Below are 22,769 nucleotides of genomic sequence, written 5' to 3' on the forward strand. Positions count from 1 at the left end.
AGTATTTGGTTCAGAATCTTTTTTTTTTTTTTTTTTTTTCTAGATTTTCCTCCTTTAACCACTTCAATACAGAGCAGTTAGACACCCTTCCTTCCCAGACCAATTTTCAGTTTTCAGCACTCACACTTTGAATGACAGTTGCTCAGTCATGCTACACTGTAACCAAACAAAATTTTTTATCATTTTTTTTCACACAAATAGAGCTTTCTTTTGGTGGTATTTGATCACAACTGGGTTTTTTTTTTTTTCGTGATATAAGCAAAAAAAGAGCAACATTTTTGAAAAAAAAAAACACTTTTTTTTTTTTTTAGTTTCTATTATAAAACTTTGCAAAATTATTTTTTTTCATACATTTGGGCCAAAATATATACTGCTACATATCTGTGGTAAAATTAACCAAAATTAGTGTATATTATTTAGTCTGTGTGAAAGTTATTGAGTCTAGAAGCTATGGTACCAATTACTGAAAATTGATCACACCAGATGTACTGACGGCCTATCTCCTTTCTTGAGGCCCTGAAATGTCAGGACAGTTCAAATACCCCCAAATGACCCCTTTTTGTAAAGTAGACAGTCCAAGGTATTTAGTAAGAGGCATGGTGAGTTTTTTGAAGTTATAATTTTTTCCCACAATTCTTGGGAAAATGAAGAGAAAAATTTTTTTTTTTCCTTTTTTTTTTTTTTTTTTCCCCCCCCACAAAGTTGTCAATTTATAAGCCATTTCTAACACATAGCATGTACACAGCAAAAATGACACCCCAAAATACATTCTGCTACTCCTCCTGAGTATGGCGATACCACATGTGTGAGACTTTTACACAGCCTGGCCACAAAAAGGGACTCCACATCCAAGTAGATCCTTCAAGCGTTCTAGGAGCATAAATACACATAAAACTTTTACTACCTATCACACTTTTGAAGGCCCTAGAGCACCAATACAATGGAAAAGCCCACAAAATGACCCCATTTTGGAAAGCAAACACTCCAACGTATATTCTATGAGGCATTATGGGTCGTTTGAATGTGTCATTTTTTTCCACAAGATTTTGGAAAATGTGGGAAAAAAATTAAAACCTTTTTTTTTTTTTTTTATACAAAGTTGTCAATTTATAGGATATTCCTAACACATAGCATGTGCAAAACAAAAATGAAACCCCAAAATACATTCTGCCACTCCTCCTGAGTATGGCAATACCACATGTGTGAGACTTTTTCACAGCCTAGCCATATAGAGGGGCCCAACATCCAAGGAGCACCATCATGCATCCTAGCCACTTGCCTAGGCCTATTTTTGACATTTGGTGTTTACAAGTTAAAATCAGTAGTTTTTGCTAGAAAACTACTTGGAACCCCCACACATTATATATTGTTTTTTAGCAGAGACCCTAGAGAATAAAATGGAGATTATTGCAATATTTTTTATCACACCGTATTTGCGCAGCGATCTTCCAAACGCAATTTTTTTGGAAAAAAAATCATTTTTTTTAATTAAAAAATAAGAAACCAGTAAAGTTAGCCCAATTCTTTTTCCATAATGTGAAAGATAATGTTATGCCGAGTAAATAGATACCCAACATGTCATGCTTCACAATTGTGCACGCTCACGGAATGGCGACAAACTTTGGTACTTAAAAATCCCCATAGGCGACATTTTAAAAATTTCTACAGGTTGCCATCTTAGAGTTACAGAGGAGGTCTAGGGCTCAAATTATTGCTCTTGCTCTAACGATCGCGGCGATACCTCACATGTGTGGTTTGAACACCGTTTACATAGGTGGGCGGGGTTTCTGTATGCGTTCGCTTCTGCGCGCGAGCTAACGGGGACAGGGCGCTTTAATTTTATTTTTTTTTTTTATTTATTTTATTTTTTATTTTTACACCGTTAGAAATAAAAATGATCTTCTATCACAAGGAATGTAAACATTCCTTGTAATGGAAAGAGGCACGACAGGACCTCTTTTTTGTGAGATTTGGGGTCACAAAGTCCTCAGATCTCACAAGTACACTAAAAGATAGGAAAAAAATAAATAAATAAAATGGGGGGGGGAAAAAAAAAGGGACCTTTAAATCGGTTGCTAGGCAACGATGTTTGCCGTAGCTCCGGTCCTCCAAGACCATAGAGTTGAGTGAGGGCAAGCTTGCCCTCACTCGACATCCTGTCTGTGAGGATCCGGGACCGGATTGTTTTCCCCGCTGCCGGCAGGTCCGGTAAGTGGGGAAAAGGACCGGGACGCGGCGGGAGGGGGGGGGGTCACCTCTTCCGCCATCCCGGAAAGGTGATCCCGCGGCGAATCCGCCGCTGGGACTACCCTTATCGGAATGCCAACCGTCCACCGTTTAAAAAAATACCAGGGTTATGGCAGCTATCTGCTGCCATAACACCGGTATTCAGGTTTAAACGGAGGACGTATAAATACATTGGCCGGTTGGCAAGTGGCTAGGGACATAAATCACACACATAAATTCCTGACAACCTACCACATTGTTGAAGGCCCCTAACACATCGCATAATACATACCAAAATACATTCTGCTGAGCAAAGGATAAACAAAAAAATTACCTGTGGTTTTAGCAGTGCAGTGGTTCAGGCAGCAGGCAGGAACGTAGACAGCGACAGTGAAAGGATTGTCCAGGCAGCAGGCAGGAATACTGTCCATAGTCAGTACAGGCAGAGATATTGTCAGCCAAGCCAAAGCATTGGTCCAAGTAGTAGGCAGGGATATGGTCAGCAGCAGAAAAAGGATTGTCCATGCAGCAGGCAGGAATACTGTCCATAATTAGTGCAGGCAGAGATATGATCAGTACAGCCCAAGTATTGGTCCAGGCAACAGGCACATGTTCCATAAAAAGTCCCGGGTCCGTGCAGGCAGGGATATGATCAGCACAGCCAAAGTATTGGTCCAGGCAGCAGGCAGGACCATCAAGCTTAGGGCCTCGGTCGGGAAAGAATGGGGACAGGGGTAGAGCCTTCTCCCACCCAAATCGCTTTGAAGCCTCCGGACTCCAGACCCTGTTCTGAGTTTACAAACCCAGAGAAATCCAAAAACTGGTTTTCTCATATCAGAACACTATTCTGAAGCCCCTCACAAAAGTGAGACCCCTGTGTCATTTTGAATCCCACTACTACAGTAGCAGGGCGAAGGATCAGTCTAAGGAGCAGGCAAAAACATGGTCGTAACAGGCCGAGGTCAGTGTAGGTAAAAGGCAGAAATAGACGGTAGGCTAAGGCATAATCAATAAACAGTCCAGGGTCAGTTCACTTGAAAGGCAGAAACATGGCGGATAAACAATGCAGACGGCAGGCAGAGGCATAGTTGATATACAGGCCAGGGTCGGTTCACATGGAAGGCAGTGATATGGTTGGTTGAGGCAGCAGGAAAATATTCAGCACAAACATTGAAAAAGGGAAAATGGCAGTCTGACTGAAATATGGACTAAAAGTTTAGGGCAGTGTGATATATTTTGAAGCATTCTCCAATGCAAAGGCCAGGTTGGGAGGGACAATCGGGACAATGGAAACTGGTGTCTTTCCTAATTCCTCTTTTGCTACACACCCGGCACTTTTTTTGGCGTCTTCTTCCGGTTTCTGAAGGTGGGATATGGAAAGGGAAATGGCGCTCATGAAGTCTGCTGACACAATCCGAGCGAATGATTTCTGGGGGGGATCCTTGCTGGTAAATGAGGGCAGTGGCAATGTCTTCAATAAACTGGAGGAAGGGGATTGGTGTTGTGGACTTTTTATAGGTGACAAAGGCATTGTATGTGGCCAAATGGAAAAAGTACACTGCAACTTTTTTGTACCAAAAGAGGGTCTTTCGTGTCGGGAGATAGGGCTGCAGCATTTGATCGTTTAAGTCCACCCCCCCCCATGTACTTATTGTACTCGAGGATGCAAGCAGGCTTTTGAAAGGGACTTTGAACGGAACCGCGTTGTCTTCTAATTTCCACTGCGGTGTCATCGTGGATGGTGGACATGATGTAAACGTCCTTACTATCCCTCCACTTCAAAGCCATTACTTCCTCGTTTCTTAGGCTTGCGGATTCCCCGATTTGTAAAGGAGTGGTGACCAGACTCTGCGGAAAGCCCTTCCGTTTTTTTCTTACTGTACCGCAGGCCAAGGTTTTCTTCAGGTACAAGTGGCGGAAAAGGGGCAAACTGGTGTAATAGTTGTCCATATAAATATGGTACCCCTTTTGCAGCAATGGGAAGGCTAGGTCCCAGACAATCTTCCCACTTACTCCCATGTACGTTGGGCACTCAGGGGGCTGGAGCTCAGAGTCTCTGCCTTCGTACACGCGAAAGGCATACACGTATCCAGTTTGGCTTTCGCAGAGCTTGTTTAGTTTTAAGCCGTACCTAGCCCTCTTGCTGGGAATATACTGCTTAAATGCCAGCTGGGCCTGTGAAGTGGACCAGTGATTCGTCCACAGCGATCTTTTGGTCAGGGACATAGACTTCGGGGAACCGTCTGGAAAAGTAATCAATTAGGGGGCGAATTTTGTAGAGTTTATCATAATTGGGATCATCTCGGGGAGGGCACTGGGAATTATCTTTGAAATGCAGGAAGCGCATTATAATTTCATAGCGGGACCTGGGCATGACTGATGAATAAAGTGGCATATGGTGGATGGGTTTGGTGGACCAATAAGAATGCAGCTCGTTTTTTTTTTTTTTTTTGTAACCCCCATATTGATTGTAAGGCCCAAAAACACTTTGAACTCTTCTACTGTTAGGGTTCTCCATTCAAAAGGACGGGAATGATATGAGGTGGGGTTGTTCTCTATGAATTGTTGGGCAAAAAGATTTGTTTGGTCGACGATGGCTTGAAGGAACTCCACAGGGAAAAATAAATTAAAAAAATCAATTAGAGCAAAATTTTGGGTGTTGACCTGCAAACCTGGCTGTGCTGTGAAGGGGGGGATTGTAGCTGACCCAGAGCTAGAAGGCAGCCACAATGGGTTTGCCAAGGCATCCGGAAGCTGCATTTGGGCTCTTCTTTGGGGCTGGTGTGAAATTCCAGTGCTTGTACTGGGCATTTCCTCCTGGGGTCCAGCACCGTTGGCATTTGCCGATTGGCCATTGGCGTTGTTGGTGTCTTCCTGGTTTTCAGTGCGGCGTCTTTTAGGCCTCACTTCTTCCTCCTCCGATTCAGTGCCGGATGTAAAGCCTTCAAAGGGCTCAAATTCGGAACCGGATTCAGAAAGGGTTTCCGCGTCGGAATGTGAGAGCTCCCCGCTGCCGTCACTCATCATGGATATCATTTCACAGGCCTCTTCGGCAGTGAAAACCCTTTTGGACTTGGACATGGTAGCTGTATGGAGGGTGACAGGTACTCAGGTACTTTGCTGGGCAGGTGACAGGTACTCTTGTACTGATGAGCAGGTGGCAGGTACTCCGATAGGCAGGTGACAGGTACTCGGGTACTCTTATGGGCAGGTGACAGGCAGGTAATAGTAGTAGTACTGATACTGTTCTGATGGGTACTGGTGATCAGTACTGATGAGTACTGATGGGTAGTGATTGGTACTGATGAGCAGGCGGCAAGTACTCGGGTACTTCAGGCGGCAGGTACTCTGATGAGCAGGTGGAAGGTACTCGGGTACTCTGATGAGTAGGTGACAGGTACTCAGGTACTCTGATGGCCAGGGGACAGGTACTCGGGTACTCTGATGGCCAGGGGACAGGTACTCGGGTACTCAGATGGCCAGGGGACAGGTACTCAGATGGGCAGGTGACAGGTGCTCAGATGGGCAGGTGACAGGTACTCTTTATTTGCTGTACAGGGCACAGTAATTCCACAATACTCTGGTAATGCTGTAGTAACTCACTGTTTGTAGATCTCCTCCTCACACTGGATCGGTGTGTGAGGAGAAGAGCCTGGTAACAGTGAGTTACCCACATCTTTGTTGACATTTGTGACCGGCTGTGATTGGACACAGCCGGTCACGTGGTAAAAACCAATTTCATTGGCTATTTACCAAGATCGGGGATTGGCTCTGTCCGGGGGACGAGCCTCGTCCCCGATCGCTGCTCTGCGCGCCCCCGGGGGCGCGCATTGCAGAGAGAACGAGCGGCTCGCGCTTGAGCCGCTCATGTGATCGGCTGTGATTGACACAGCCGATCACGTGATAAACAGCCAATTTCTATTGGCTGTTTACCTTGATCAGGGATTGGCTATGTCCGAGGGACAAGCCTCATCCCTGATCGCTGCGGTGCGCGCCCTCGGGGGCGCGCAGTAGCAGCTAGAACGGGCGGACGTCATTTGACGGCTGCCCGGAACGGTAAAGCCATCCTGCCGGCGTCATATTACTATGCGCCGGTATGGATGTGGTTAAAATTGGGAGCGTCTTATACGGCAAAAGATACGGTAAATGTATTTAATGGAAGTGAGTGTGGTGCTGCTTGTGTGTTGTGTGACTAAATTTTAGTGTAGTGATCACTAAAATGACAAATGCATAAACTTCTAAAGTATGCAGCCAAGTGTGTGCTTAATCCATTCAGAGAGACTATGCAATTCATGATAAAAAGTGTGTATGTATAGGTCTTAAACATACATACGTGCATGCATGGTCTTATTTTCCTTTATGGAGCCTCAAGGTCACATCTCCCCTCACTGATCCCCTCATGGAGGTGGCGGGTCCCTTGGAACCCCAGCTTCCCATGGTTAAGTGGCTTGTGGGCAAAGGCCCAGGAGGAAGCACCCCCTGCTCATGCTCTCATCTGAGCCTGATGCCGCCGTGGACACGGCCCCATCAAGGTGGCCTAAATATCACACCCCCAGATCCATCCCATAGTGAGGATTCCTCCATGGTTGCAGCAGCTAATTTTAAAAGCGCTGGTAGACTCTCTTATCACTGCAGTGCTTGAGACTTTAAAAATTGAGGATGCGACTGATGTAGCCACGGACGTGCCTGTGTAATTTGGTACGCAGAAGTCACCTCGTACTCCAAAGGCGTTTCCTTATGTGCCTTATTTTGACAGGTTTTCCTGTAAAGGAATGGGAACAACCAAAATGACCCTTTTGTGGTCCCCAAACGTTTTGCTGTAGGTTACCCTTTTAAAGGAGTCCCTTTTTAAAAAAAAAAAAAAAAAAAAAAAAAAAAAAAAAGCTGACTAGTTCACCAGTAGTGGACCCTCCTGTTTTCAGGTTGAATAAAGCAACCATGACCCCAGTAGAGGAATCCCCATCCTTTATGGGCTCGGCTGACAGTAAAGCGGAGGTTGTGGCACGCACCGTATTTACTATGGCTGGTTCGGCCTTGCGGCCAGTTATTGCCTCAGTCCTGGTGTCTCAGACCCTGACTGGCAAAGCTATTGTGCCAGGGCCTGGGGGCTGCTTATGTTGATTTAGTGGACCAGTTGGTCCATGGGCTGTAGTTTATTTGTGATGCAGCTTTGAGTACAGCTCCTGTACTGTCCCATAGGCGTAGCCAGACTTTTCTTTTCTGCCTAATGCCCTACTCCTGTAAGGGGCAGTATAACCCAATGTTTAAAAGGATCAGGAGCTGTGTCCATCAACAAACATAAGAGAAATGGATTTTACGGTAAGTAAAAAAATCCAATTTTTTTTTCTATTGCGCGATACTTTATTTTTCTGAATTATAAAGCTAGCAAAAAATGTATACATTTTGACATCTGAAGAGAAGGTGATCAGCTTCTGGTGGTGGTTGGTGAGACTGTGTCTGCCCTATCCTAGGCTGTAGAAGCAATTTGTTTTATAACTTTGATCTTGCTTTTCAGCCCTGTAAAGGTCCAGAGACAAGATGTTTGTAGGTACTAGTTTACATGAGCATTTTGTTTTCAGAGCTTGTCAAATGCCCTAAGCATTTATGAAGGGTTACATGTTTTGTCATGTGTTTTATCAAGCGTTTGACATGGACAGCTGCAAGCTACAGTACAGCATGTTCACCATTCAACTGGATTCGCTGAAAATCAACGTTGGCTTCTCTCACACAACCAAAACGTTCCACAAAAATTTAATTCGGCCAGTTCCTGCTGAACCAGCTGATTTGGGATCCATCAATGGCCAGCTTTACGTGCACTTACAAATACAATTGTTAATTTCCACATTTGTTAAGCTTTAAAGGATGTGCAATGAGTCTGGCCCAGATGTGCCTGCAAACCCAGCTGTGTCATAGTCCCATGAGAGCTATTTCTATAAGTTTTTTGCACCTAGTAGATATGGCAGGCTTTTAGAACCGAAAGGACAGTTTTAGGGCATGACACTATCTGAAATGGCAAGCACTGGAAGTTTCCACTAGTTGTGAGTGAAATGGTTTTTATTTAGGTTTTCTTTTATAATTGTGCAAATTATAACTGGAGCGCTTTGGGGTTTTTAAGACTTGACCAAGGTGTTTTTTGGGAGGTTGGTTTTTACATTTTTTATATTAAGTTATCTGCAAAAATCCATCCTCTAATGTAAGCATTGCAAACTGTCATTAAAGAGCACAGTGTATGAAGGCAACTATTGTATGCATACGATTTATTTTTCCATAATGCACTTTTGGGGGGAAAAAACAAACTTTAAACATTTAAAACATCTAAACCTTCATCTGAACCACATTGGAATATTTGTAGATAAAAATAATTTGGAAGAACAGTCCTATGTTTCATCATATGCATTTAAAACACAAAAGCATACAGTATGGCTATTGTTAATCACTTTTTTATTGGTGATTTTATACTTGGTATTTGAATTTAATGTTTTTTTTTTTTTTTTTCTTAGGGATGTCGCTGTCTGCTGGGTCTTCCCCTCTCCATTCCCCTAAAATCACACCACACACTTCTCCTGCCCCACGACGGCGAAGTCACACACCCAACCCAGCTACTTACCTGGTGCCAACTAGTGCCTCAACACCAGTTACTAACTCCGTTTCCCAGCCCCCATCTGCAGGACAGATTATCCAGAAGGAGACTGTTGGGGGAACCACCTATTTCTACACAGACACAACTCCAGCACCACTCACAGGAATGGTATGGGCAAAATGGTTACTTCAGATGCAGGTTTTTCATTTTGTCTTTAAATGGTAGGGAAATATTTTGCTATGTTTGCTTGTCCAAAAAGGCTGGTTCACACCAGAACATGGTTCGAGACATCTACATTTGTGTGCGTTTTCCACATCGTGTTCAAAACATGCCACAGTTGGGATCTGCAGTGGGTGTCAATATTAAGTTAACGACTCCCCAAAATCAGGTTGCAAACGCAGTGCGTTTGCCCACAGAGGATTGCATGGTACAGAAGTAAAACCATTAACACTACTCTCGTCTCAATTTTCCAGGTGTTGTATTACATGGGTTGATTCCCCCCCCCCAGGTGTTTAACTATAATTTTTTTAAGGCTTGTATAGACGGCATGGTTTTTCTGTATTTGAAATATCAATTTGTTGTGTTTATACAAATTGGGTTTTGAACAGTGCTGTGTTCAAATGCAAGAGGCACTGTTAAACAAGCCATCTACACAAGCCCTTGAGGATCCGGACAGGCAAATCTCACTCAGTCCCCTGCAGGCCACAGCTGCGACAACCTGTGTAAGAAGAGTATAAGAGGACAGCACTAATTGGCCTGTGAGTCCTGTGTGGGCCGGTTCACACTGGTCAGACGTGCTCCAATTTCGAAAGCACAAATCGCATGACATGTCAAAATCAATGGTTCCCCATGAGAGGTGTCCTAACTGGTCCAACCTGTCCGCTCAACTTTGAAAAAGGTTCCTGCACTAATTTGGTCTGACTTGGGTGCATTTTCAGCCCATTTATTTAAATAAGTCGCATCCAAGTCTCATTCGGCACTGGCTCCCGCTGTTAGTTCTGGTGCCTGACCGTTATGTAGCTATGGGGCATGGCCATCAGATGACACCCTGAGATCCTGCCCCCTTGTGACATCAGACCAAGAGCTAGCAGCATCACTGTGTCCCCTATTTTGCTGGCTGCTATGTTGGTACAGCACTGGCTAGACTTGGTGGCCAGTGGGAGGAACCACAGTGACTAGCGGAGGTCCCTCTTCTCCCGGATGTGACTAACTGCAGAGGTATGTATCTTTTTTTTTTTTTTTGCATTGTGCAACTACCTGTGTTGCAAGTGGGAAGCAACCTGTATGCAGCACACATGGTACTATACAATGTAGTTGTGGTTAGATTGGTAAAGGGGCACCTGCACACATTAGGTGTATCTTTGTTCTGCATTCTTGTATGGAAAGAATACAACCCTGCTAGCTATAATATTGTCTGGGTTTTAGAGCACAGAAAAGGAAAGATCCAACTTGGGTATTCAAAAATATACAAAGGAATAGAATAAATCGGTTTAAACCACTTCACCACCACAATACATGCGTTGCTGCTTTGAAGTGGTTTACCTTGATTATGGCTGAAGATATCAGACCTAACCCTATTTTTTTGTGGCTGGCTTTCTCATGAAAGCGTTCAGAGTGGCTCGTGTGCCGCTGAAATGCTTTTAGAAGCAGCAAAAGGGAACTTCCCCACAACAAACCCTATGAACGTCTGAGCAAGAGCAATAATTTTAGTGCTAGACCTCTAACGCTAAACGGGTAACCTGTAAAGCGGTTCAAAGCGTTGCCTATAGAGATTTTTAACTACTGTAGTTTGTCGCCATTTCACGAGCCTGCGCAATTTTACAGCAGGACGTGTTTGGTATCTGTTTGGCATTAAATCAATCACATTTTACAAAAATTGGGATGGATATATATATATATATATATATATATATATATTATGAGCTGCACGATTAATCGTATGAAAATCGCGATCTCGATTCACCCCCCCTGACGATCTAACCCTGAAATATGCTCGATTCTTTGCATAGCAGAGAGAACAGCTGTGGAAAAAAAAAAAAAAGCCTCCAGGGAAACAGCTATCAGCAAAGTCTCCCAGTAACTATAAACAAAAATGATTACATTGTATCTTTTCCTTCCCTCTGCCAGGGAGAAAGGAAGTTTAACCTCTTAAAGACTGGATCTTTTTTGACATTTGTTGCTTGCAAGTTAAAATGAGTTTTTTTTGCTAGAAAAGTACTTAGAACCCCCAAACATTTTATATATTTTTTTTTTTAGCAGAGACCCTACAGAATAAAATGGCGATTGTTGTAATATTTTATGTCACACTGTATTTGCGCAGCAGTCTTTCAAACGCAATTAATAGACTTTAATGAATAAAAAAAACGTAACAGTAAAGTTATCCCAATTTTTTTTTGTTACACAGAGAATCGTGAGAGAATCGTGATCTTTATTCCAAGCTAAAAAAAATCGTGATTCTCATTTTGGCCAGAATCGTGCAGCTCTTATATATATATATTCACTAAAGGTTTTTTTTTTTTTGTTTTGCAAAACCGCTGCGCAACGATTGTAAATATACGGATTTTAAACTTGTAAACAAAGTGCCAGAAAAAGCCTGGTCTTCAAATGGTTTATTTTGTACTTGCTAGGCCTCGTTCAGATCATGTGTTGCAGCCTATTTATCTACGGTTTTCTAGAACATAAGTAAACACATTTTACTCTGTGAATAAAAACAAATTTATGCAGCGCTAGCAACAGATTAATAACAAAAATTAAGAATTATTTAAATTGAAACCAATCTATATCATGTGAATACAATATGTAATAATAAAATATATTAATCACATTAAGGTGCATAAATTTCTAATTTAAAGTGCATATTTAAACTAAAAAAATAAATATACATTCAAAGTGTGAGATTTAAAGTGCAAAAATGGTGGAATAAAGTCCTTATTGATGATCCAAAAAGGTGCCAAAGTGCCAAGTAAATAAAGGTGCTTGTGAGGTGAAGGTGCCCTCTTGGTTCCCCACTCACCGGAATTAGATTGTATAAAAGCCCTTGATTTTATTGCACATTTTCCCAGGATCAGATGTGGGATTCCTCCAATGTGTCCATTCTAAGCTTTTACATCTGCAGCCAGCACTACCTCCGCTCTCACTGCACAACGGACCAGGAGAAGGAACCCCCTTCTGATGTGGCTCACCAGCTCCACCTAGTGTCTCGGAGGACTTGCAGCAACCAAACTTCCTATGCATGAGATAAACCATTTATGCACCTTAATGTGATTAATATATTTTATTATTACATATTGTATTCACATGATATAGATTGGTTTCAATTTAAATAATTCTTAATTTTTGTTATTCTGTTGCTAGCGCTGCATAAATTTGTTTTTATTCATTTATTCTAAGAATTTCTTAGTGTTGCAGCAGCTGCACACCTTCAGTTTTCTCACGGAATAACTTATCACTATTGTGCAGCGCGGGTTTAAATTTGTTTTTTCATTTTTTACATTTTACTCTGTGGTCAAAAATAGCACTGCAAGACCTATATTCTAAAATGCATATTAACTCTTGTGCCTTTCCAGTGTGAGCGCGCCCTTAGGGTTATTTTTGATGTTTCCAGCATTAACACCTTTCTTTATTCCCTTACTAAAAGGTGTTCCCAAATTATCACATTTACCCTCCTGCTGCTCCTCATGTGGCTTACATGCAGCCAAAAGCAAATGCACCTTCCTTCTTCATGGCCGATGAGCTCAGGCAGGTATGTTCAAAGATCTTTATATTTCCTTGTGTGTGTGTGTGTGTGTGTATCAATCAGATGTAGAAATAAGATTTTGCTACTGCTTAAAGGAATGAAGCTGAAAATAGTGCTTGCGCTTTATAAATGCTACAAGAATTATTACAGCTCAGGACATGCACATTACATTAGCACAGTCCTAAGTTGGGCTTGAAGGTTCACCTTTTATAAGAAATGTAGCAGATAGCATTGCTGGCATCTTTCTGAAATGCCAATAAACAATCAATAGTGCAGCGCTAGTAACTAAATAGACGTCAATATAAAAGTAGGAAAGTCCCAATGTGAAGTGTGATCATGCACAAAAATGGTACGATGTGCTCCGCTTAGTGCATCCGACACCCGGTCACAGTCTCCTCACCTCAATGAATAGCCCCTTTCACCAGACAGGCTAATATGGCTATAAACCTTAAAATTCAGCGTAGGCCTGATCCAGATGATGCATATCATAAGACCGCAGATCCTTATCCAGGGGACTCTCTATATAATACCAGACCGCTTCCTTAGGATGTTAGGGCGAGCAGACTCCAATCCACAAATTCCGCTCAACCAGAGAAGAGGTCTGGACATAGTGCTTTAGCCCTTTTTTTTTATCTTTTTTTTTATTTGAAATATTTGCATTAACAGGAAGGCATAAAAAACAAAAAGGAAACCTAACAAAAGGCGAGGGAGGGCAGCAAGCACATAGTTGAACAAAATAGCGGCATAAAAACATTGGTTAAAGTGCAAACCAGTATAGTGAAATGCGAAGGCACGCCTCAGAGCAGGGACCAAGCCCAGCTCAAACCTGTGTGGTAGCAGGGCTCTCCCAGGTCTGGGCATTTGGCCCCCTTTGACCCATAGCTCCCCCTCAAGTGAGGCAGGAGAGAGAGAGAGCCCCAGCCCCCAGGTATCAAAGCAGTCATAAAAAAACAAACACAATGGGCTATCCAGGTCTTCACTGTAGGCCGAGTGGCTACTTGGTGCCCAAGAAAAAGAGGGGGGGGGGATGGGTAATCTCTGCCAAAAAGGATAAAACGAGGGGTGTCCACGCCCTGCTGCAGCGGTAACCTATTGGGCAACTGCAAGTCAGTGTAAGGCGGGTGTGAGGTCTGTTATACCCGTTGTTGAAAAGAGGGGTCGGCCAAGGCCAGGAGGGCTACATCCAGGCTGGAGGACACCGGTAACGAGTTAGGTGTGTACCGACGCCACTGCGTCCAAGCAAAAAGTCAAACCTATCCCGGGTATCCCTACACATAGCCATCCATTCCTCAGCCTCCATAATCTCCTTCTCCTTGCGAAGCCAATCCGCCTCGCTAGGGATACGAGGGGTTTTCCAATGGATAGGTATGAGGTGCTTGGCAGCATTGAGTAAGTGTGGGAGAGCACTCCGTTTTATATCTAGGGATGGGTACAGGGGGGACGTGCAGGAGGAAAAGCTCCAGAGAGTCCGGCAAATCCAGACCCATGCTTTATCCCTTTTTAATAATGCTTTATTGCTATGTAAAATTACCGGAGAAAGCACTGAGCACAGGGAACTAAAATCTCCTGACAAGATAACACACCGATCGCGATGGATGGCGGGTGACGTCACCCGTTTTTTTTTTTTTTTTTTCTCTAGTTTTAGTGAGTGGCCACGTGTCTTATTGTATTCTTTCTCTGAAGAGTTTGTTCCTTACACTAGGGTCACAGTACAGTATTTGTGCATTGATATAATTTCCCCTCTCAAGCGTCTTCTCCAGAGAGAATAAGTTCAATGCTTTCCTCATAGCTTAGATCCTCCATTCCCCTAATTGTTTGTTGCCCTTCTCTGTACTCTCTCCAGTACCAGCACATCCTTCCTGAGGAACGGTGCCCAGAACTGGACGGAATACTCTAGATGTGGCCGGACCAGAGTCTTGTAAAGTGGGAAAATCATTAGTTCTGGAGTGAATCCCTTTTTTATACATGCCAGTATTCTATTAGCTTTGCTTGCAGCGGCTTGGCATTGCATGCCACTGCCAAGCCTGTTGGCCACTAGGACCCACAGGTCCTTTTCCATCTTGAATTCACCCAGAGGTTCCTGAAACTTTAAATCTCTATTCCTGACCAAGGCGATATTGAGTCAGGCAGCTACCTGGTGGATTGTCTGTCTTTATGGACACCTTAAGAACTTTATTAAACAGCTCTCGCCTGAAGGTCTTATTTGTACACCTGTTCTGGATCAAATGGCTAAAATTTTGGTCAGCGGAACTGCCTTGTAAGAAGCCGCCAGCCTCAGATGCGAAGGCCACGCCGCAATCCCAGTCCTGAAAAAAAAAAATTGCGTGACATAGGAAAAATTTGCAGTTAATGTCCTTTTGGTCTACATGTCACCAGCTTTCAGAAAATATTGAGCATATTGAAAACAGTCTTAGCAGCTTTTTGGAGCCAGTGTCACATGGGCGTTTTTTTTCTTTTTAGGAGTTGGTTAATCGTCACTTAATAACAATGGCTCAGATTGACCAAGCAGATATGCCAGGTAAGTTTCTCAGTATTTTTAGTCCTCATGCATGCTTTTAGTGCGTTTGTTTTTTTTTTTTTTTTCTTTCTTTCTTTTCCCCCCTCCCCTCTTCTTCCTCTAAATGCCCCTCAGTGTTGACCTTGTGTCCATGCACACTTTGGCATTTAGAGGCAGAAAAAAGAAACTGCCAGTGTTCAGGTGCAGCAGCGTTTTGGTAGCTTGGTTCATTTCAATGGCCAGAATATTAAAACACCTGTGATTGTGCTTAAACATGTTTTTAATACTGCTTTTCTCCTGCCAAGAGGTGTTTAGAAGAGCTGGGCAAATGCCCAGTGTGGATGAAGCCTTTTTATCATGAGGATTTAATTTTGTTTTGATTCTCTGAAAATTGTTACCAATGTTACTCATCACTTTCTCAGATTCAATGAAATAATTGCAGTGCCTCTAAAGTAGAACTAAAGGCCAAACAATTTTTTTTATTTTGGACCGAGTGGAGGGAATAGAACACATGTCTGGTTTTATTGCCTTTTGTGCCCCTGCCAAGGAGACTTAGTCCTGTTTTTTACCATTATCTGAAGTTAAAAAAAAAAAAAAAAATTCAAAATCTCTAGACAGAAGCAGCTTTCCATCAATAGATTTTTATTGAGTTTAACATGTATAAAACTGTATCACACCAACATGGAGTGATATAACCTATAAGTGCAACATTATCAACAGTAATAAACAGAGTTTCCAGTTCTATGTCCAATAATACAGGAATAAACAGGATCAGGAAATTATGCTTAGTAGAGATTCACATCTTTAATCAGTAATAGTAGGAAGAGTGGGTGTCATTCCCCCTCCAACTGGAACCCCTAAGGGAGCAATGTCTCCAGGTCGAAGAAGGGTTGACCCCCATCTCCCCATATACTGTGATGAGTGTTATTATCTCAGTCTTTAAGACATTCTACTATCAGGGGTAAGATGAGGCCAGGCGGACCAAGATACCTGAAATTTACGGTAAGTTAAATCATTAACTGACAAAGCTTTCTCTAATAAGTAGTTATCATTAACTAGATTTATGACATCCGAGAGATTCGGTATGAACGTAGATTTCCAATTCCTTAGAATTATAGTTCTAGCAGCTAAGAGTAAGTCAACAATCATCTGTCTATACATCATAGGGTAGGTATCAATGTTTAGGTTCAGAAGAGCCATTTCAATGGCTGGGGATCTCAACACTCCAGTGCAAGATGCTATGCACTGGAATACTGAGTTCCAAAAGCTTGTTATGGAAGGACATTCCCAAAGTATGTGTTGTAGGGTACCATCTGACCTCATTCTCGCCAACATAGTGGAGAGATGGTGGGTGTAATTTTGGCTAATCTAGAAGTAGTATAGTGCCATCTTTTTATGATTTTGGTCATAATTTCCCAGTGGTTAGTACAGTGGGAGAACTTGTATGTGGAACGGATTGCGTGTTGCCATTGTTTGATGGTGAATGATTGGTTGAGGGTTTTTTCCCATTTTATCATATGCTGTGATTTTTTGGTTAGTGCTTCTGAGGTTAGGATAGAGTATATAAGGGATATCCCTTTCAAATTCGGATTTTTCAGAGTTTGACTTCCCAGGTTATAGAGTTGGTTTTTAGCTCTGAGATTGGGTGTTTTGTTAGAAGCAGTAGAATTTTAGAGAGGGACGTTGATGGGTCAGCGGGTAGGTTAAATTCCCCAATTAGCTCTTCTTTTGATTTGAGTGTTCTCTGTGTAGAATTGCGTCAGTTGATGAATACCAAATTCTTTATAATTTAATACTGTATTGAGTTTGTGAATTTTAGTTGGTAATATTTCTATTGGGAAGGGGTGTGAATGAGAGGTTAAGGTTTGGTTGGGTTTTGGAGATGGTTCTCCAGGCTTGCAGAGATGCTTTAATTGTAATTGGCAGTTTGGCCCAGTTCCAGGGAATCCAGAGGTCACTTTGTAATAGCAATTTAAGATTTTTGGTCAGGACTAACTGTTCCTCAATTGATGCCCAGAGTGGGGATTTAGTTTTAATGATCCAATGTTTCAATTGATCTAGTCGTGTGGCCCAATAGTAGGCTGGGAGATTTGGTAACCCAGCGCCTCCAATGTATCTGTGTGTAGTAAGAGTGTCATAGGCTATTCTAGCCTTTTTCCTTGCCCAAATATATTTCCTCAAGATATTTGCGAGGGCTGTTGTGTTTTGGTAATAGGGACAGGAAGGGTTCTAAAGAGATAAAGTATTTGGGGGAGCATGCACATTTTAATTGTAGCCATCCTGGCTCCCCAGGAGATGTCGACCTTCTTCTCAAATTTTTTTTTAGGTCTTCTGAAATTTTATGTTTTGGAGCTTTTAGGTTGGTGAGAAGGAGATCAGATGGTTGTGGGGTCATAAGTATTCCTAGGTAGGATATATTATTGTTGGTCCATGGAAAGGGGCACTCGTCTAAGACATTGTTTAATGTCAGGGGGTACTTCTAACTCAAGAACACTGGATTTGGAAGGGTTTACTTTGTAATAGGAAATTTTACTAAATTCATTTAGGATACTGTGGGCTGCAGGTAGTGAGATTTCAGGTTTGGTTAACATTAGTATTAGATCGTCAGCAAAAATTAATTTTATGCACCAACTCTCCTGTAGAGAAACCTTTTGACGGTTGTTGCTTATCTCAGAGCCTCAGCTAGGGGTTCAATTGATAGATTGAAAATGGAGGGGGAAAGGGGGCATCCCTGACGAGTCCCATTTTTAATGGTGAATGATTTGGAAAGGGTGCCCGAGGTGAATACTCTAGCAGAGGGTTGAGAATACAAGGCAAGTATGGCTGAAAGTATATTACCTGATAGGCCAAATTTGACCAATGTCTCTGTCATATACTCCCAGTTTATTCTATCGAACGCCTTCTCCGCATCCAATGTGAGGAGCAGAGAAGGCGTTTGATTTATTTTAGCGAGATATAGTACATTGATTATCCTTCTGGTGGCATCAGATATTGGTCTACCAGGTATGAAGCCCATCTGGTCTTTTTGGACCAGAGTGGGCATCACACTCTGCAGACGTTTGGCCAATAACTTTGCAAAAATGTTTAGATCGGTGTTCAGCAAGGAGATAGGATGGTAGTTATTTGGTAGTGATGACTCTTTTCCGGGTTTAGGGATTGTGACTATGTAAGCCTCTAGCATGTCTTTGGGGAAAGCCAATACTTCAATTGCTTTTTGTAGACCTTCACTAGATGTGGCGTGAGGATATGGTGGAAAATTTTGTAATACTCACTGGGGAAGCCATCTGGACCAGGTGATTTACCATGAGGGAGCGCAAGTATAGTTTTACGAATTTCTTGTGTAATTGGTTCATTCAATATAGATAATTGTGAATCTGTGAGATGGGGTAGGTTAAGTTTATCTAAGAAGTCAGATATGGTAGCAGTGGAGGGTTTGCAAATTTTTGGGTCTGAATCCAGATTGTAGAGGGAATGATAATAAATCGCAAATTCATCTGCTATATCTTTTGGATGCGTAAGTTTGTGTGAGGATTGGGGATTAGTTGGATGGGATATTCTAGATTTAGCTTGCTTGGCTTTTAATCTGTTAGCTAAGACTTTACCTGCCTTGTTCGCTTGTGCATAATAGGTTCATTTCAATTTTCTTAGTTGTATATCATGTTTTTCTAATAGTAAGGAGCGGAGTTGGTGTCTAAGGTTTGTCAGTTTATTAGTTATACTGGGTTGTGGCTTTTGTTTAATTCCAGTTCATGAATTTGTGCTAGGGTGTGTTCAGATTTTGGTTATATTTTCTCTTTAATTTGGAATTTTGTTGGATACAGATTCCTCTCATATATGCTTTGAGCCCCCCAGAACATCCAAGGGTCAGATACTGATGTCAGATACTGATGTGGAGTTTGAAAAAATGTGAAGGAATTGGTTCCAAAATAGGCCACAATAAGTATCAGTATCACACTCAGACTTAAAAGTATCTGTATAAGTACCTATTGATCCCAATATGACCATGAAAAAACAAGGTTTGTGGATTGGGTGAAAACAATAGTTGGTTCCACCCCAATTCACAACACAGGGTGATCAGATACAGGTACCAAGGATACACAGTAATGGAGTTGTGGTGAAAAAATGAAAATAGTTTATTAAGGCACTTATGCCTGGTGAATGAACTGATCACATGAATGGACACAATACATAATTAAAACATTTTAAAACCATGTACAGACAGTGGATTGCATCAACCGAGACCAGGAATAAGAATATATAGGGGTGGTTCAAAACATAAATGGGGATGAACAGACCCAATCAAAAAATTGGGATGTGCAATTCATGCAGAGTTCGTGGGCACAGTAGCAGATGTTCCTGTGTAGCAAAAAAATGGGACAGTGAGGACACTGTGGCAAGACCTGCAAGAAAAACTGGAGCAAAAGTCCACTCAGGCAATTCCAGACCTGGATTGAAGAATAGTAGATTATGCAGTAAATGATGCTGTAGTTGAGGTTATTCCCGGAATGGTAATGTGAACCCAATTGGTGATGGTATCCCTGAAAATGTGAACCGGCCCAAAAACAGGTGCAGTTTCCTCCTGTAGAAATCGTTAGCACTGATATAGGAGGTACATGCTGTCTGCTCAATGATTAAATAACATACCCCAGTGGTGGCGGGGATAGAAGGCAGTTAGCTCCTCCGTGCAGGTTGTAGAGCGGAATATGCACCATGCTGTATGTGGACTGAATAGGAAAAGTTCATACCTCCATGTGTTAGATGAGATGACCCCGACGGCTCATGCAGTCTGCTAACGGCGTTTACCCTTCCATGCTTCCTCCAGCCTCGTTTCCAGGTGGTGACGAATGGGTCCGTAGCTGCCGGCCCTACGTCACATCCGGTATAGCGAGCAACAAAGCAGGGGGAGCCGTAGTTGAGCCGATACTACAGGGGTCACAGAAACACACCAAGGAGGTAGATCCGGGTGGTGCAATCCAGCTGGTAATGCCTGCTGACGCGTTTTACCGACCTTACGTCGGTTTCATCAGAGCTGATTAATGAGGGGTCGCGGGTTCCCTTATATAATCACAAACCGATAATTAGCTGATTAAACACACGTGTGTGTAATCAAAAGAAAATCATCGGGGTGTATTAACGTTGCTTGGCCACTGGGTGTCAGTGTGCCAATTGTATAATATAAAGGAAACCATACGACTCCCCCTAACGTTCCCTGTAAGAATTACATCCACCAGATAGCTGATACTCAACCACGGTCACAAAATGCGGAGCTCATTAACAAAAAGTAGGAGCCGACCAATGTGATAAAGTACAGCTAATCATGGGGGTGTGAAGAATTAAAAGTTGAGGGTCTCAAGGAGCACTCAATGCTAAATAGGCGCAGAGGTGCTATTATTAAAACATCATGTAGAATATGCAGAAAGTACCAAACTAGAAGACCGAAAAAACCAGTGCTGCATTGTGTTAGTTTATATTAAATGGCTTACTGCATTGATTCTCAGATTGAGCAAGAAATTGAGATAGCTTTTGATACCCAGCCGGAATCATCCCTCCCGAGTTCAGAACCCTTGGTTGATTTATTTCGGCAACACAAAAAACTTGTTATCAAATCATTAAATAGGAAGTGGGACATAGCGTCCCTACAATCCCATGTGTCCAATAATATCATTCCAAGGGGGCTGAGGGAGAGGGTGAGTCCGGCCCAACATCTCCACACCCCCAGATTTTTGGCCCTATGGAAGGAGGATTGTATTGCCCGGGGGGTTCATATAATGAAATTGATTAGTGATGAAGAGAAGCTCCAATTGCAGGAACTACAGGCAGAAATAGTTGAGTACATCCGCCTTAGAATCCTTCCAAGAGGAGGAAGAATTCATAAAACTTAACGAGAGCCTTAAAAAAGAGGTGGAACGCACTCAAAAAAATCTAAAATCTACAAAACAAAATAACTTTAGGCAGAACCTTGTAGACTGCGAGCGGGAGGATCTTTTTGACCCTACCCTTATCAGGAGTAGAAGTAGATCCCGCGGAAATTATAGACAGCGGAGGCACCCCAGCAAATATAGGGGATACTCCTCAGGTAGTGATACAGAAGATAAATCGGTCTCTTTTTTGGTGCCAGGGACAGAGGAGGAAGACAGCGGGGGGCAATTACAATTGGACAACCCAAAAGCTGTATACAAAGAGAGAGCCAACCAGAAAGTCAAAAACAAACAAATCCAACAGAAAACAGCCCCACCCAGAGCCACGCGATCCAGTCAGAAACAGCAGAGATAAATCAGTCTAGCTCAGATCTCAAGGTTGTTAATTCATCTGAATTTAATCTACAACAACGTCATATTGATTTACTTAGCAAGGGTCTTTCCTTTTCTCCCACTTCTACTATGTGTGAATTTGAGGTTTTCAAGGACATCAATTTGTTCCTCAGGAGGGTTTTTTCCAAATGTGGCATCAGGTTTCAAGTGCTGAGACAAATCAGGACATCCCACTTACCGAACAGGATAGAGAGGCACTTGAGGCCCTCACATCCCTATTATTGGAAGGTAGCCCCTCTGACGATGAATCTGATGACCTGGATCAGATTAGACGCGATGCCAACATGTGCATCAGATCCATGAAGATGCCCCCATTTACCAAATATAAAAATATCAAGATTTTCCTTGATTTGGTCCAAAACGACCTTCGGAAAATCAACTGGTGGGACATTAAAAAGCCTGACAATCTTTCTAGATCGGAACGACGAGCACTTAGAGAACTGGAGACAGCACCCAACTTGGTTATTAGGTGTAGTGACAAGGGCGGTAACGTTGTCCTATTAGGGGAACAAATGTATGAAAGGGAAGTACTGCATCAACTCAACGACACTAGTACTTATACCAAGCTTAAATATAACCCTTTCCCCTCCCTTGTCGCTACATTGAATCAAAAAATCACCTTAGCTAAGGAAGTCAATTTGATATCCAAAAAAGAGGCGGACCATCTCCTTCTCAAGTGCTACAATTTGCCCACTTTTTATATCATTCCAAAATTGCATAAATCGGTAACCCAACCACCGGGAAGACCGATTGTTTCGGCCATTGGTGGTCCTTTGGAAAGAGTGGGCAAGTATGTGGATGCACTGATTAAGGAGATGGTCACTGAACTTCCCTCTTATGTGCAAGACACCAGAGACGTGCTTAGCAAACTTGTTGACATCAATGTTCCTCCTGAGGTAATCTTTGTGGGCATTGATGTTGAAAGCCTGTACACGTCAATACCTCATGAATGGGGTTTACAGGCAGTGTACCATTTTCTGGAACGCAAATTTCCTAATCTGGGAGCCCACAACGAGTTTGTGGTAGAACTGTTGCAGTTCATGCTCAACAACTGCTTCCAGTTCCTTTCCTCGTTTTTCCAGCAGACCAGGGGTACCTCTATGGGGGCACCGTGGGCTCCGGCCTACGCGTGCCTCCATTTGGGACTCTGGGAGGAGCAGGAGGTATATCCATCCCCAATGTACCTCGGCCATTCTCTATGGCTGAGGTACATTGACGATGTACTGCTCCTCTGGGGAGGAACTATGTTGGAGCTGGAGGCATTTGTTGGAGAGCTGAACTGCAATAACAGAAACATTAAATTGACCTATACCCCGACTGTTAACAACCTACCTTTCCTTGATCTCTTAATTTCACGGGTGGGATCTACTATCAAAACTACCACGTACTGGAAGGCAACGTCGGCCAATACGTTACTCT

General features: G+C 42.7%; 1 protein-coding gene across 1 annotated transcript in view; it reads left to right on the plus strand.

Moving 5' to 3' along the window:
* Positions 1 to 22,769, plus strand: part of PAN3 (poly(A) specific ribonuclease subunit PAN3) — a 177,459-nt gene that overhangs the window by 67,441 nt on the left and 87,249 nt on the right. The window contains exons 6-8 of the mRNA XM_082246131.1: positions 8,727 to 8,974; positions 12,444 to 12,548; positions 15,003 to 15,060. Of these exons, the coding sequence (XP_082102257.1) occupies positions 8,727 to 8,974; positions 12,444 to 12,548; positions 15,003 to 15,060 (411 nt within the window). The remainder of the gene's footprint in view (positions 1 to 8,726; positions 8,975 to 12,443; positions 12,549 to 15,002; positions 15,061 to 22,769) is intronic.

Source organism: Pelophylax lessonae (genome assembly GCF_965119305.1).
Source record: "Pelophylax lessonae genome assembly, chromosome: 2".
NCBI classification, from domain to species: Eukaryota; Metazoa; Chordata; class Amphibia; order Anura; family Ranidae; genus Pelophylax; species Pelophylax lessonae.